The 16,651-nt window shown below is 48.9% G+C and overlaps 1 protein-coding gene across 11 annotated transcripts in view; it reads left to right on the forward strand.

Annotated features, from left to right (window-relative positions):
• TRRAP (transformation/transcription domain associated protein) overlaps positions 1–16,651 on the forward strand; it is a 119,633-nt gene that overhangs the window by 52,375 nt on the left and 50,607 nt on the right. For all 11 annotated transcript variants that reach the window (XM_047837443.1, XM_047837451.1, XM_047837449.1 and 8 more), the window contains exons 32-45: positions 2,737–2,856; positions 3,102–3,221; positions 3,621–3,785; positions 3,880–4,061; positions 4,231–4,429; positions 4,885–5,013; positions 7,232–7,498; positions 8,801–9,007; positions 9,273–9,431; positions 9,528–9,662; positions 11,035–11,145; positions 12,314–12,460; positions 14,033–14,246; positions 14,799–14,924. In XM_047837443.1, the coding sequence (XP_047693399.1) occupies positions 2,737–2,856; positions 3,102–3,221; positions 3,621–3,785; positions 3,880–4,061; positions 4,231–4,429; positions 4,885–5,013; positions 7,232–7,498; positions 8,801–9,007; positions 9,273–9,431; positions 9,528–9,662; positions 11,035–11,145; positions 12,314–12,460; positions 14,033–14,246; positions 14,799–14,924 (2,281 nt within the window). The remainder of the gene's footprint in view (positions 1–2,736; positions 2,857–3,101; positions 3,222–3,620; positions 3,786–3,879; positions 4,062–4,230; positions 4,430–4,884; positions 5,014–7,231; positions 7,499–8,800; positions 9,008–9,272; positions 9,432–9,527; positions 9,663–11,034; positions 11,146–12,313; positions 12,461–14,032; positions 14,247–14,798; positions 14,925–16,651) is intronic.

Here is a 16,651-nt window from a genome sequence, read left to right on the forward strand (position 1 = left end):
TGCCCACGGTTTCGTCACCTCAGCCCAGGGCCAAGCCACCTTTCTGTTCTTGAACTCTGATCATTTTTATGGATGTTGTTCACAATTGGGAATGGATCTCAGAACATAGGTTGTCCCCATTGGGTTGAATCCCCAAATAATAATTACATAATGGAGAACCTCTAACTGAAGACATGTTAAATATAAATAGTTGACTATTTATAACACTGGGTGTACCCTGATGATCAGAGCTTTGCACTAGCACCGTGTGGAGAAAGGTTTCCCATTTGAACATCGAACCCCCCCAGGGGAGAACTCACAACCGCTTGTGGAGCTGTGTCTGTGTTGGCATGCATGGCTTCACTTGGCAAAGTGACCCAGGTAGCTGTGTGTTCTTCTGGGTGTGGGGGCTGTGTCACCGTGACCTGCTGATGGGGCTAAACCACCTGGCACTCTCCTGGCTACAGCTGGGAAAGACAAAGAAAAGTTCTTTAATGACAGCGCTGCATGTGAAAACTTACTCTGAATAGAAACAGATATTTAAGTGCATTTGCACACAACTGGGTCTGACAGTTTCTCCCCCTGGGCAAGAGTTCCAAAATTCCTGCTTTTCAAATTTGATTTAAGGAAGGGATATGCTCCATTCTACACTCTCTGAAGGGCTCTATTTTGACATCTGAAGGGTGGAAAGTGTGCTTTTTTGCTGTTGAGCATTTGTTAATTATTGTGCTTTTTCATCATTGTCTTTACTGTCTTGTTTCCCCCAATAATCCTTACTGTGTATGAGTATATGGGAAGTTTTTATGTAAATAACATAAATAGAAAAAAAAAGATGATTTTCCTCCCCATCCTCAGGAAAGCATTTCCGAGTGCGGGAGATGTTCCTTGTCTCCATTCTGTCAGTTTGAGGTGAGAACAACCCTATTAAAAGTCAGTTTATGACTTGCATTGTGAAGAATGGTTTATATTTTCTTTTCTTTTCTGTTCTTTTTACCTTTTTGTTGCCTTTTTTCATGCTGTAATTTTTGTTTTGGTTCAGCCTGCCATGGAAGGGGTAGAGGTGAGAATCTCAGTGGAGGCCCAGGAGGGGGTGTTGTCGTATTTGGTTTTGCTGTGATTTGTGGTTCTGTGGTGGACGGAGTGCGTTGTGCCTTGGAGTGCAGTGAGCCGTATTGTCTGTCTGTGGCGGAGTTGTATCAGTACCGTTGCTGTGAACTGTCCGGATGCCACGCATGTTACCTATTAGGACGTTTTAAAGCAAGAGTCCAAGTTCTCTGGTTTCTATATGTTAGAATCGCAATATGTCAACACCGTTTAAGATTCAGCCGGGTTTTGCTCTTATAATGGTGGTATGAACTCCTACATCTAACAGCCTCTTGGGAGGAAACTACACAAAGAACATCACCCCTGCTAGGGACTGAGAGGAGCTATTTTCTTGCACACACCTGAGTGCCTGGCTGCCTGCCTGGAGTTTAAAACCTCCCTGCCCCTCCGTGTCTCGTCCCCCCGCATTTCTCGCTCACGCACACCACACTGACGTAGTTCCCGACACCGTGACTTTGGACAGTCAGAACCCCGAGCTTTCCCTCTGCTGTAAAATGGGAATGATAGCATCTGTCAGTCCTGGCTTCCGGCGATGCTGTGGAGACCAAAAGAAGTGATCTTGTGCCCGCGCTTGGAAAACGTAAACCACAATATGAAAGTACCATTCTTAGAATGTTACAGTTTCAGAGTAGACCTTGCTCTGTGTTCTGGGGAATTCGGCAGCGGAGAACTCTACAGGTGAGGTGGGGTGACACTGAGCCATGTTTTCTCGTTTCTTCCCCATCTCACTGTTGGCCTTGTGGTTTGTCAAGGCATTTGCGGAGGTATGTCAGATGCTCTTGGGATGGGGCCCCTCCTGACGGGTGTTTATCATCCCCATTTTACTGCGCTTAGAGTAACGGACATCCTACTGCACACGGTGCGGGGGGGGGGGGGTTGTACATCAGGGAGTCTTCCCTTCCGTGGCCGTACTTCTGGCCACGTGGAATCTCTGAATTGCGGATAAAAACTGTGGGAGCTAACACTGAGCACGGAAAGTGGGACTGAGAGCGATTGACCACTGAGCTGTCAGCACCTGGAAAAGTGCAGAAATCTTGGCATTTCACATTCTTTGTACGATTCCATAGAGCCATCTGTCAGCCTCATCTGTAGGTCTGGTTGACGAATATTTTTAGTACCGTGGTCAGTCGTTTATTTACGTTCATGTTCAACTTTCAGGATAAATACTTAAGGATTTTTTGAAGGCTTTTCTCATGCTAAGTTTTGAGGACAAAAGAAGTCTGTGCCCTCAGAACTTAGTGTATTGGGAAGACCCCGTGATGTCACAGCAGAGCAGACCCCGTGATGTCACGCTCCCCTGACCACAGGCTTGCTCGTTCCCTCCTCCATGAGGCTCTAGCGTAGCAACCTGTCAGGTCATGTCCAGCACTTGTCCATGCTCTTGAAAACAGACACAGCACAATCACATCAGGTACACAGCTCCCTCTTCCCTCCGTTGACAGATGAAATCTGAAGGCCAAGGGCAGTTAGTTTCCTTGGGCCACAGCAGTAATCTGACATTGGTAAATTGTGGCTTTTTACATGTTAATTCTTTGCTTCTGGTGGCTAACCTTGCGAATGTAGCTAGACCATTGTAGGGTCTGTAGTGATGTTGAGATCTCTGGCTGGCAAAATTAATTGGCCTGTTTTGTAATTTCTGGGTTTCTTCACTAGGAAATGAAAATTTGTTCGGCAATTATAAACCTTTTTCATCTGATCCCAGCTGCACCTCAGACTCTCGTCAAGCCTTTGTTAGAGGTGGTGATGAAAACAGAACGGGCTATGTTGATTGAGGTAATGGTCAAATTGGGGTTAATTCTGATTCTTCCACCATCTGTTGGCTTGTGACGTTTTCACTTCGTCATATCTTAGATGGGGTACTCTAACAGCACAAAGATGTTCCCTGCTAGTATTCGCTTGTGACTGTTGCACGCTCCGGTTACGAGGAGGGACAAATGCATTCTCCTGCCATGGTAGGTCGGTGGACCTAAGAAGCTTCAAGCCCTGAGAGGATGCTATTTCACCCACATGTTTTCTAGGCCGGCAGTCCGTTCAGAGAGCCTCTCATCAAGTTCTTGACTCGGCACCCCTCACAGACGGTGGAGCTGTTCATGATGGAAGCCACACTGAACGATCCCCAGTGGAGCAGAATGTTTATGGTAGGCACACAGGGAGCTGGGGTCCAGTGTCCCTGCACATTCCTGTTGGCCGGTGTGCTCTGCAATCCGAAACTCATACTTCGTTGTTCAGTGCCCTGCTTTTCTTTTTCTGTAACATATCCAAGTGTTAGAAACCTCATTGTCGCGTACGTGGAAAGTGTGGGCCAAGGAACCCCTGTCTGTAGGATTTGGGTGCTGTTAACGAATGAATGAACTGCTAGGATTATGGAGCCCACAGTCACGAAGTATCATTACCGCTAAGGAGCTTTTTGTTAAAAGGGTGGTTATAGCAGCTTTTTAGCCTGCCTAGACAGATTGGGAAAGAACCGTAGCGCTCATTCATCTAAACCCTTTGTGAGCCCTGACTGGCTTAAAATAGCTTGCTTGTTCTGTTTTCAGAGTTTTTTAAAACACAAAGATGCCAGACCTCTGCGAGATGTGCTGGCCGCTAACCCCAACAGGTTCATCACCCTGCTGCTGCCCGGTGGCCCCCAGACCGCCGTGCGCCCTGGCTCACCCAGCACCAGCACCCTGCGCCTGGACCTCCAGTTTCAGGCCATCAAGGTAGCGTCTCCTCACCAGACACCTGAAATCTTCAAAGTTCGGGTGGGACGCTTGGAGAACCCTGCCAGTTCCCTAATTGTCGCTTCTTTGACAGATCATAAGTATTATAGTTAAAAACGATGACTCCTGGCTGGCCAATCAGCATTCTCTGGTGAGCCAGTTGAGGCGTGTGTGGGTTAGCGAGACCTTTCAAGAGAGACACCGGAAGGAGAATATGGCTGCCACCAATTGGAAGGAGCCCAAGCTGCTGGCCTACTGTCTGCTGAATTACTGCAAGTGGGTGCATCCGTTGTGCTTTCTGTCCAGTGACTTGTTCCCTCCCCCCAGTAAGCTACACCGGAGCCCCTCTGGGAGTTTGTGCTTAGCCGTGGTCCACTGGCCACGTGCACCCACATCGTCGCGAAAGCAGCCATAACATAGCCTGTTCTCTCATTTGACCCTGCAGAAGGAATTATGGAGACATAGAATTGCTCTTCCAGCTGCTCCGGGCCTTTACCGGTCGTTTTCTCTGCAACATGACGTTCCTGAAAGAGTACATGGAGGAAGAGATTCCCAAAAACTACAGCATCGCTCAAAAGCGTGCCCTGTTTTTCCGTTTTGTGGACTTCAGCGACCCCAACTTTGGAGATGAACTGAAAGCCAAGGTGAGTCTCACGGTTAGGCTGTGGTTTTGCCGTGGGCGTCGGGGCTAATTTTCTAGGGAACCAGGGGCATTGTTTGTGTTCTGCTGTGTCTCCGCGGACACTTAACTAGAGTCTGGACTGTTGGCGAGGAAGATGCCGCCGTTGAAAAACTTGGCGGGTCCAGAGTGAGCCAGTGTTGCAAAGTAGGTTGTCGGAGTCCTTGTTTTTAGTAAATGCCTCGTTTGACACGAGAAGAGTAGACAGACTCAAGTCGCTTTTCCTCCTGTTTTGACCCACCTTTCTTGCTGACTGCTTGAGTCAAAGTCAGGTGATGGGTCACACCCTTGACTGAGATCTCGCTTCACGGGTTCAGTGTCCAAGCAAACCCTGGGGGCCCTACCCACCTTGTTGAAGAAATAAAGAGCACAGAGCATAGCATTGTTTTCCTCCTCCTTCATGTTTACGTTTTCTTGTAGGTTCTGCAGCATATCTTGAATCCTGCTTTCTTATACAGCTTTGAGAAGGGAGACGGGGAGCAGCTCCTAGGACCTCCCAACCCAGAAGGCGATAACCCAGAGAGCATCACCAGTGTGTTTATAACCAAGGTGGTGTCACTATCAGTGCTTTGGCATGAAAAGCAACGTAGTAGATGAGAGAGAACGTGTGAGTGTGTGTGCATGCGTGTTTTGTATGATGGGTTCGCTGAAATAAGCTTATTTCCCTAAGGTTCTAATCTTCCACAGTTGCATTGGTTTATAGAATTGCGTTGGTCGTATTAGAATGCAGTGCATTTTTTTGAGGACACTTCAGAATGAACTGACTTTCCACACAAATAGATTCCAGTGAGAAACGGAACATATGTCAGTGAACAGTTAGATGTTGGAGTTGTTTTGTAAAAATCCCTCTTGCTGGTTAGAGTCTTGACACATGGTTTTTGTCTTCACTTTTGCAAATATCTACTAAAAGTCAGTGGAAACAGACCAGATCTAGTTGCCACCATGACCCTTATTGTCAAGTTAACGAGACCCATGTGACAGCAGGAATGTCTGAGGTTACCTTAGGTGTTAGGTCTCTGTATGTTTACAGTAGCGTTTCCGGTTTGTGCTAGAGAGGTTTTCCTGAGTGACGTGTTTGAGAAATGGCTGCCCGGCGTTCCTCTTGGTGCCTCGGCTGTCCTGTGCTGGCTTGGCCTTTGAACTTTGCCTGCAGGTGCTGTGTTCACCTGCAGGCTGGTAGAGCGTTCTGTATACACGTGGTTTGTTGGAGTGCAGTGACCAACGGGCATTCCTCTGCAGGGTGTTGTCTGAACGCCCTTTAGGAGAACCCAGTTTTCTCACTCCTTCCATCATCGTTCTGTCCTGGGGCCCAAGTGGAGGGCACTGTTCCCATTGGCAGTTTACTGGTTCCTGAAGACGGGTGTCCTTCCTGCAGTTTTCACCCCACCTCCGCTCTCTCTAGGAATGAGAGCTGAGCCCAAGGAATTGTTTTGGGTCCCCGTATTGACACTTGCCTCATTCCGGGCAACTGGGGGAGATGGTGCCTCAGATGCGGCCCCTTCTCTTGTGCTGCCTTCTCTAGACTGTCTTTTGGGTCAGATGCTGCTGACTCAGTACAAGTGAGGAGTTGGGATTTCGAGGTCAGGTGAGGGTTAGTGGCACCGGGCAGGTGGGGGTCCCGGGAGAGGCTGCCGGGAAGCAGCAGGTCCAGGGGAGAGGGGACTCGGGGAGCCAGAGGAACCCCAGTAAAAACACAGTTGTGGTGGAAGACTTCAGCCTTTCAGAACTTTCTGGGAGAAAACGTAGTTAGGCCTGGAATGTGGAGAGTCAGCGCACTTGATTCAGTAGAGACCTGCGGGGTATTCCTCGGGGTGGACATGTTTTCTCATATTCATAAAACAGAAATGTGTCCAATACTTGATGACAGAAAACTGTAACAATTTCTTTAGAGATTTGTTTTCCAGGTAGCATTTTCTTACTATAATACTGCAAAATAAGGACTAGACAGACACTTAACAGCTGACGAGGCAAAAAATCTCAACTACTTGGAAATTAAGAAACTCTGTCCTTGGGGCACCTGGGTGGCTCAGCCAGTTAAGTGTCTGACTCTTGATTTAGGCTCAGGTCGTGATCTCATGGTTCATGGGATCGAGCTCTGCGTCCCTGCTTGGGATTCTCTCTCTCCCTCTCTCTCTCTGCCCCTGCCCCGCTCTCATGTGCTTGCTCACTCTCAAAATAAAGAAATATTAAAAAAAAAAAAAAAAAAGAAAGAAACAGGGGCACCTGGGTGGCTCAGTTGGTTAAGTGTTCAACTTTGGCTCAGGTTATGATCTCATGGTTCGTGATTTTGAGCCCCACATTGGGCTCTGTGCTGACAGCTCAGAGCCTGGACCCTGCTTTGGATTCTGTGTCTCCCTCTCTCTCTCTGCCCACCCCAGATCATGCTCTGTCTTCTCTCTCAAAAATAAATAATTTTTTTAAAAAATTAAAAAAAAAAAAAAGAAATCTCATCCTAAAGAAGAGGCCCTCCTTTTCCCCTGAAGGTCCTTCACCCACTGTGTTCAGACTCGTAAGCCCGCCCTTCGTCAGTGAAATTCGTTCCGGGAATCTCTGATCCTCACACATAACAGGAAAATGGGCATGACCTCGTTGGTTCTCTTGTTGTAAAGCTTGATGTTGTATATGCCGTGCGTGCGCACGTGTGTGTGTGTGTTTAGGAGCGCGCTCGTGCGTGTGTGTTTGAAGGTGTAAACCTGTCGTGTGGCCCTTGGTTGGTGACACGGCTCAGGACTGGACCCGAGCTCCGTTCTGCTGATCTCGCCCGCAGGTGCTGGACCCGGAGAAGCAGGCGGACATGCTGGACTCGCTGAGGATCTACCTCCTGCAGTACGCCACGCTGCTGGTGGAGCACGCCCCGCACCACATCCACGACAACAACAAGAACCGCAACAGCAAGCTGCGCCGCCTCATGACCTTCGCGTGGCCCTGCCTGCTGTCCAAGGCCTGCGTGGACCCGGCCTGCAAATACAGCGGACACTTGCTTCTGGCGCACATCATTGCCAAGTTTGCCATACACAAGAAGATCGTCCTTCAGGTACCGCGGGGCGCCCTCCCATCTCCCCTCCACCGCCCCCCCCACCCCCGCCCCAGGCGTTGGGCAGATTTGCACACACGCTTCCCCCCACCCCCCCTCCGCAGTGGTAGCCTCCTTTGCTGTTGTCCTTCCCGGCACCGTTTAAAAATAGCTGGTTTCTGCCGTGTTACAAACACCGTGAACCCTCCCATGACCGCTCACTGTGTCCCCCGCTCCTCAGTTACTGCTGTGCTCCGTCGTCCCTCTGCGGCCTTGCTGCTGAAACAGCAAAGCGTCTCCTTTGCCCATCTCCTGCTCCTCTGCACGTTGTAGCCTGGCTTCCGATCTGCTGGTCCATTGAAACCATTCTGCAAGGGCCCAGCCCGTTCCTTAGCTAAAGACACTAGGCACTCTAGAGCCCTCATCCCGTACTGATCCTCTGCCAATGATGAGCACCCTTCTCCGAGTCCCTGGAGGGGTTAGGCCTTGATGCCAGGCCACCCTGGGTTTGAGTTTCTGTTTTGCAGTCACAAGTTTGTGACCCTGAGTTTAGTGTTGTCTCTGTAAGAATTAAATGCGGTAGTACACTTTAGTGCTCAGTTTGTCCCATTAATGTTGCCTAAGCGATCGTCCTTGTCCTCTTCTGTGCGGTCATTCCTGATTGTTTTCCTCTGACCACTTCGTCTTGTGACCTCTGAGGTGTTACACCCCAGACCACAGAGCCAGCGGCCCCTCCGTCGTCACCTCCCACAGGCACGTCTCTGGGGCACTGCTCTCCCAGCCAGAGACGCAGGGACCATCCGCGATGCCCTCTAGTTCCCGGTCGGGGCGTGGGCGAGTCCTGTTGATCTCCAGCACCTGCCTTGCCCCCTCCATCTTCCATACCCATCAGGTGGTCTTCGTGTCATGACCTTACTTAACGTCAGGACGTCACCTCTCGCGCTTTTCTAAGACTGCCGCCCAGGGCAGTCCCTTTTACTCGTGTCACGCTGTGGTGAAAGAAATGATCCCTGTACATCAGCTAATTTCCCATGAGTTACGCGAGACAGAGTCCCTGTAAGGAGCCAGGTCTTCCTCTGCGTGCTCCACCCTGGCCCAGCACGGGCACGAAGTGGGAGCTCGGTAGGAGGAGGAACAACGTATTCATCTCAAAACTTAAGGAAGGAGAAAGCAGCTTTGTTGTTTCCTGAGAAGACAGCCCTAAGGAATTTTGCAAAAACCGTTTTTGCAAAAACACCCGGTCTCGGTTCAAAGTGATTGTTCTCATCTCCTTTCTCCAAGCCTTCGTTCTCACCGTGCGTAAGAACCTCTTCCCTGTTTTAGGTCTTTCACAGTCTCCTCAAGGCTCATGCAATGGAGGCTCGAGCCATCGTGAGACAGGCGATGGCCATCTTGACTCCGGCGGTGCCGGCCAGGATGGAGGACGGGCACCAGATGCTGACGCACTGGACGAGGAAGATCATTGTGGAGGAGGGCCACACGGTCCCGCAGCTCGTTCACATCCTGCATTTGATCGTGCAGCACTTTAAGGTGTGTAGAGAGCACCACGGGGGGTGGGGACCACACGCTGAGAGCGCCGTAGGACCATAGGGGGTGCGTCCTGCACGTTCAGGCATTTGCTTTCACCTCTTATCTCTAATTGTTTGCGGTAATAATGTGGTCAGTCATCTTTTAATAAAGGTATTTCTGGTCCATTGGGGGGTGGGGGTGTATGCGTGTGTGTGTGCCCACTTGCGCATGTGTGTTGGAGTCACGAGGCAGTGGTCCCGGTGTGACACAGGCCCCGTACCCCTAGGTCTACTACCCTGTGCGGCATCACTTGGTGCAGCACATGGTCAGCGCCATGCAGAGGTTGGGCTTCACGCCCAGCGTCACCATCGAGCAGAGGCGGCTGGCCGTGGACCTGTCTGAAGTCGTCATCAAGTGGGAATTGCAGAGGATCAAGGACCAGCAGGTACGGCTGCCAGACTTGTCCTGTTGTCCCAGACTGAATTCCTTCTGCTTCTTCCTAGAAATCAGTTTGTAAAGTCACACCTGTGTGTTTTTTAAGCCGGATTCAGACATGGACTCAAATTCAAGTGGCGAAGGAGTCAACTCTGTTTCATCTTCCATTAAAAGAGGCCTGTCGGTGGATTCCGCCCAGGAAGTGAAACGCTTTAGGACGGCCACTGGAGCCATCAGTGCGGTAAGATCGAGTGCTTTCTGTTATGGGTTCTGCGCTTCTTTCATTCATTCCACAAATTCCGAATGTGGGCTAAGTGCCCAGCACCGTGCCTGAGACACAGCCAGGAAAGGCTGCACTCACAGGTAGAACCCCAGTGACCTAGGACTTACTCGCCGTGTTTCTCATGTCACCAGATACGGTTGTTTTTGTTTTTTTGTTTTTTACATGTGTATTTAATACCTTAGAGTTGCAATGAGAATGGCTAATTCCTTGCAGGGAGGCATCGAGAGAAACGCTTTGGGGTAAGAAAATTGATCGAGAATGTGCACCCATTTGTGTTCATTTTTTTCATAGTGAACAAATGTGTTCTGTTTTGTTCGGCGAACACGAGAGAGCCAGGGAGGGGGTTGCTCGCTCTCCTCAGCCCTTGTTGAGGTGATGGCTCTGTCACTCTGTGCCTGAGGTTGAACCGTCCCTCCCCTCTACTGGTCTCTACTTGTACTCAGGTCGGACACCTCGGGCCACGGATTTTGTCCATTTACGTGTCAGGTCCTGCTGACCCGGCCGCGGACCCTTCTTGGCGTGCACCCAGCCACCTCCCCTGCTCACTGCAGTGCCTCCCAGCTCCTCTCTCCTCTCCTGCTGCCTCTTGTCAGAATCTAAGGGAAGCTGAGTAAAGGGAGCCTGGGGCCTCTGTACTGTTACATCGTTTAAAAATGAAACTTGAAGATGGGGCCTCTGGGTGGCTCAGTTGGTTAAGCATCCGACTTCGGCTCAGGTCAGGATCTCATGGCTCGTTTGTGAGTTCTAAGCCCCGCATTGGACTCTTTGCTGTCAGCACAGAGCCCTCTTCGGATTCTCGGTCGCCCTTTCTGCCCCTCCCCCACTCGTACTCTCTCTCAAAAATAAACATTTAAAAAAAGAAAAAGTTTGAAGAAGCAGTAGGTCAGGTTGTCTTTCCCCGGCCAAGCCCTCTCTGGGGCTGAGGCCTTCAAGGCCTGTGTGACTCAGCCCTGCTGATGGCCTTCGTGCCTCTCCCCCCCCCCCCCCCCCCCCCCTGTTTTTGCTCACGATGCTCCAGCCACACAGGCCTTTCCTCCACTTCGGGAGTGCCCCAGGGTCTTTGTTCACTTGGGACTCATCTGCTGGCTCCTTTTCCTGTGCCTGGAGCAGCTTTGTCTGTGCTCTTCTCCTGGCTGCTGCTCCATATGAAGAGCCGCCTTGGTGTCCTCGCGACTTTGTCGGTTGTGTCTGCAGAGACGTGCCTGCCGCCGGTCTCCCCACTGCCCAGAGCCACCGCCCCCAGGAGGACTGTGTACCTCGAGCTGGCTGCACAAGGCCGCGCCCTGTCACACCAGCGCATTGTTGAGAATGCTCTGCCTGCCTTTTCTAGGTGTTCGGAAGGAGCCAGTCACTGCCTGGAGCCGACTCCCTTCTTGCCAAACCCATTGATAAGCAGCACACGGACACAGTGGTGAACTTCCTCATCCGCGTGGCTTGTCAGGTGCGGCTTTTGAAAGGCTTCTGTTATGGATTCTTCAGAACAGAGACTGCTTAATAGATTCTAGAATGTTATCTCTGATAGTGTAGTCAGGAACAATGTAGACAAACCAAGGTCTGAGGCCAGCTCTCTTGTACCACATTCCACTGATTTCATAACAGGCTAACGTTTCTGAAACCTGCCTGTTTTATTAGTGATGGGATTTTTTTTTTAATTTTTCTTTTTTTTTCAACGTTTATTTATTTTTGGGACAGAGAGAGACAGAGCATGAACGGGGGAGGGGCAGAGAGAGAGGGAGACACAGAATCGGAAACAGGCTCCAGGCTCTGAGCCATCAGCCCAGAGCCCGACGCGGGGCTCGAACTCACGGACCGCGAGATCGTGACCTGGCTGAGGTCGGATGCTTAACCGGCCCGCGCCACCCAGGCGCCCCAGTGATGGGATTTTTAAAAACATTTTTTTCTTTCTGCGATGGTAAAATATTGGTATATCTCATGATTAAGGTCATCTTGGTGTTGACACAACATGGCACTTGGCCAGTGACCTTGGGCAGATTATTTAACTTCCAAGTACATCTCGTAAAGGTGCTGGGATGATCCGACCTCCATAAATTGTGGACGTTTAGTAATTTAAGTGCTTTTAAAACTTGTATTTCTTTATCATTTACGTCAATATGTATTTTCATGTATTTCTTGGGAATCTATTTCTGAAACAATTTGAAAAAAAACATTGTAAATGAAATTTTCTTAGGTAGTTTTTTTAGAATTTGTATGATTACTAAACAGAATAGTAGATCTTGCAAAACCATTGAGGGCTTCAAAGTACTGAAAAGAATCTGCTGAATAATTCAGCTAGTACCTTCTCGGTGCTGCAGTGTGCCAGGCCCAGCCTGTGAGGTCCGTGGGAGGAGCTTGGGTGCGCTCTTGGGGAGCTGCCTGACGCTAATCCGTCACTCCCACAAATGAGTGCAAATCCCCACCGACCCCACAGCAAGAGAGCGGGGGGGGGGGGGGTCGGGGGGGGGGGGGGGGCTGTTGGCAGGAGTCCCTGAAGTGGGGAAGGCTGAATTGAGTCAGGTGGGAAAGGAGGTGGCAGTGAAGTGGAAGCCGGGTGCCAGGGCGAGAGGCAGTGTCACAGTGAGACGTGGCCTTGAATTTAAGTGGATTTCCAGGTTAACGACAATACCAACACTGCGGGGTCTCCTGGGGAGGTGCTGTCTCGCCGGTGTGTGACTCTCCTGAAGACTGCCTTGCGCCCAGACATGTGGTCCAAGTCTGAGCTCAAACTGCAGTGGTTTGACAAGCTCCTGATGAGTGTGGTAAGTGGATGTGTCTGTCACTGCCACCCGATCTTGGGGCTGGGCCACCAAACCCCAAACCCTCTGTTCTCTTGGCCAATCGTGGCTGCTAAGGAGGGGGAGGGAATTTCACTCCATGAAAAAGATCTTAAAACTTGAGCTCATGTCCCCAGCCCCAGGCAGTGAAGAGCTTTGAAAACATGATAGTTTTCTTGCATCTTGAAGCGTCTGTTCTTAAAGTGACCTCTTGACTGGCTTGGCATAAACAATTTTAGTTGGTTTATGAAACAATCTCTAAAATAAAACTTTAAAACAGACATATAATTTGTTATCGAGCACCACAAAATAAGCTAATAAAAAAATTAGCCCTGGGATGGATGCCTGGGTGGCTCAGTCAATTAAATGTCTGACTTTGGCTCAGATGATGATCTTACGGTTCACAGGTTTGAGGCCCGCGTCAGTCTCTGTGCTGACAGCACAGAGCCTGCTTGGGATTCTCTCTTTGTCCCTTCCCCACTTGGGCACGCACTCACTCGCTCGCTCTCTCAAAATAAATAAACTAAAGGGGGGATAAGGGTTAAAAAAATTAGCCTCTAATGCTGCTGATTATTTGGTGGGTCTTTGGTCTGTTTCTGTAAAAAAAACATGATTCTGTAATTTCTGGGCAGCTGCAGACTGATTTTAAGCATTTGTTATTTTGCATTGCAAAGGGTTTTTTTTAAAAGGTTGCACAGATTACCTGCACCATGAAAACAGTAGGATCATAGGCTGCCTGTCTGCAAGTATATGCTTTGATTCTAGCTTGACATATAACTTCGGGATTTTCTTTTTTTTTTTTTTTAAGTTTATGTGTTTATTTTGAGAGACACAGGCAGAGAGAGAGAATCCCAAGCAGGCTCTATACTGTCAATACAGAGTCTGATGTGGGGCTCGATCCCAGGAGCCGAGAGATCATGACCTGAGCCCAAATCAGGAGTCAGACACCCAACCGACTGAGCCACCCAGGCGCCCCATCCTCTTTTTCTTTTTGAAAGGTCAAACTACTTCCCTATCCAATGCAGTAGCATTGAGTTAAGCTCAGCCATTAGTGAACGACCTCTGCCACATCACAGGCTAACATTTCCGTCATAAAGCGTGCCCAGCTCATGGTGACTTTCCACTCTTTTCCCATAATAAGTGTGAGAAGATTTTATCTCACAACCCAGTGTGTCCACACAGTACATAGACAAGGCATCTGTGTGTGTAAACCACAGAGACAAAAGTTTCAAGAAGCAATACTCTGTTTTCTAATACTGTTTTTTTTATGACATCATCTTTTAGATTGATTTCAGGATCCACAGTTTCAAAGATACTTCCTTTTGGAAGGATATTTGAATTTTATTTTTTAGACCCGATTTTAATGACTTTCAGATTTTTAATATTGAGTATTAATGTCTTTCATAAGCATTTAAAAGGGGGTTTGACTAAATACTTAAAGCAAATTTGTTAAAAGAAATGTGAAGTCCTCCTGTATTAATAAAATGTGGTCCTTGTGTAGTGGATGGTACCGGAGTATTGACGTCATCTGTGTGTGGCCTGTGTTCTCCACCGCAGGAGCAGCCTAATCAAGTCAACTATGGAAATATTTGCACGGGATTGGAAGTTCTGGGTTTCTTGCTCACTGTCTTGCAGTCTCCAGCCATCCTCAGCAGCTTCAAACCTCTGCAGCGTGGGATCGCTGCGTGCATGACATGCGCGAACACCAAGGTTCTCCGAGCGGTCCATAGCCTTCTCTCCCGCCTAATGAGCATTTTCCCAACAGAGCCAAGTAGGTGACCTTTGCTCTGGTGCCTCAGTGGATGGGAGGGCACAGAGCTTGTCACTCGAGAGTGCTCCTCCTCCAGTTACTATAGTGAGCGTTTACTTCGGGCTTTCCATCTTTCTTTGAAAAAAAATTTTTCTTGACCTAAGAACTTAACGGCGGCAGTCGTTGCATTATGTTTTTTGTTTTGCTTTGGAAATGCTGTTACTCATCAGCCGAACGTGACTTTCCTTAGGCAGTAAAGGAAGTTGGGTTACAGTGTTTTGTCCAATGTCAAACGGTCGAGGTCAAACTTTGGCATACTGTAAGTGAGTGGATCTTGGGTGCACTCCAGGAAAGCTTGGGGGATAAAACGTTGTCCCTTAGCTCTGTAAAGTCGGAATCCTCTCAGAGATGAGCGCCACAAGTCCTGCAGTGTGAGAGAAGTGCCCATGCCAGTTGTCCCACATCCCAAGATAACTAAAGCTCCAGACCTAGTGTGAGGAAGGTCAATGTCCCGGTGCCCTGATGGGCCTGAGAACCTAAACAGTAGGGCCCAGGTTCTCGCTTCTGTTTCAGGCACTTCCAGTGTGGCCTCCAAGTACGAAGAGCTGGAGTGCCTCTATGCGGCCGTCGGAAAGGTAATCTATGAAGGACTCACCAACTATGAGAAGGCCACCAATGCGAATCCCTCCCAGCTTTTCGGTGAGTTTGGGTCCGATTTAGATTTTCTGTAGCAGCGGTTCCTTTTGGCGTCGGTCTCTGTGCTCTCTGGACGAGCTTTCCTTCTCGGAAAGGGTCAGGATGTCAGCTGGAGCTTTGAGCTGACATGTGCTGAGGGTGTCGTGTGTGGCCTGGTACACGTGAGTCCCCAGTCCCCTGTGGTCTTTGAGGGAAATGGCCTCCTCCCAACCAATGTCTGTGTTCCCTCGGTTCCTCCCACCCCAGCCTCAGGTGCAGGATTGGGCTGTGGGGGAGCTGCCCCGTGTGGTGCGGGTCCTGCTGCCCCGGCTTCACGTCACACACGGAGCCACTGCTAAAGCAGTGTGCACAGATGTGTAATTGCTGCCTTTCACGATACGGTCACCCGTGTTGAAGCCACTCCCAAGACGAGAACTAGTCCCTGTCTACGTGGTGAGGCTCTGGCTGCCCCAGGTGAGACAAGAGTTGGTTTTTCAGGTAATCGGGGCAGCCGGACGACTTGGGACTCCAGATACTCAGAAGTCAAATGCATAGCTACTTTACTCTGCTCTTTGTGAAAGTCACGGACTTAGGGTTAGCAGTTTAAAAATGCTTTTTTAACTTAGTCATTGTATGAAATTTTGAAAATACAAAAGAAGGAAAGCTAAAAGTTTCTTTGCTTAGTAAATATTCACCATTAACTAACGTCTTGATGTGTGTCTTTTTTTCTGTGTACTTGTATGTAAACACATAGGTAGCTTTTATCATGCACACACTTGCATCTGAATCTGCAAACTGAATACGTTACATCCGAATGAGTTTCTTGCTCTCCATACCCTTGCTACTTGCTATCTGAAATTTGGGAACCAGATAAATTTATCTAAAATTGTATCCCTTAGTATTCAAGCTTGCCAGCTCTATTCTGGAACCGGGTGGATTTAGATGGTTGAGGAATCCTTTTGTGACTTTTGTTAAGGCGGGTCATGTAGATCCTGCTTTGCAGCCTGGCTTCCAGAGTTTGAATGTCTTCTTAATTCTCTGGAGGACTCTGAAGAGCTGACCACCGTTGGCCCTGCCTCCCTCCTTTGTGGGGATGACAGCAGGCCGGGGGCAGCACTGGGGCTGGTGCCTGGAGTCTTGTCACACCAGTCTCCCTGCCCTAGACCCAGGGCTCAGTTACTGACTCATCATCACCAAGCGTCACCTGTCTCCTGAGACTCAGCCTTTTAACAAAGCAAGCCTAAAATTGTCCAAATCTGTGATGATTGCACCCATCAATGGCAAATGAATACCCTTATACTGGTCTATCATGGGAACCGTGAATACAAATTTAAAATTTCATGTGTAGGTCAGGGTCAGGATGTTCCTAAAAAATGTCAGGAAAGATTATGTTTTTTGCACATACTCAGTGTTCATGCTCTGATGTTAGTTTTGTTGACTTTTACTGGATTTTTACTGATCTTAGTTTTTCAGAATGGGGTACAAATTGAATTCTAAAATATTTATCATGTCCAAATAGTCTAGATTTGTTTTTAAGGATTTTCTTTTTTTTTCTTGTTCTATTTTTTTTTTTTTTTCAAATTTTTTTAATGTCAATTTTTTTTATTTTTGAGAGTGCGAGAATGCAAGCAGTGGAGGGGCAGAGAAGGAGGGAGACATAGGATCTGAAGCAGGCTCCAGGCTCTGAGCTGTCAGCACAGAGCCCAACGCGGGGCTCGAACTCACAAACCGCAAGATCATGACCTGAGCCG

Source organism: Prionailurus viverrinus, chromosome E3 (genome assembly GCF_022837055.1).
Source record: "Prionailurus viverrinus isolate Anna chromosome E3, UM_Priviv_1.0, whole genome shotgun sequence".
In the NCBI taxonomy this organism is placed as follows: Eukaryota; Metazoa; Chordata; class Mammalia; order Carnivora; family Felidae; genus Prionailurus; species Prionailurus viverrinus.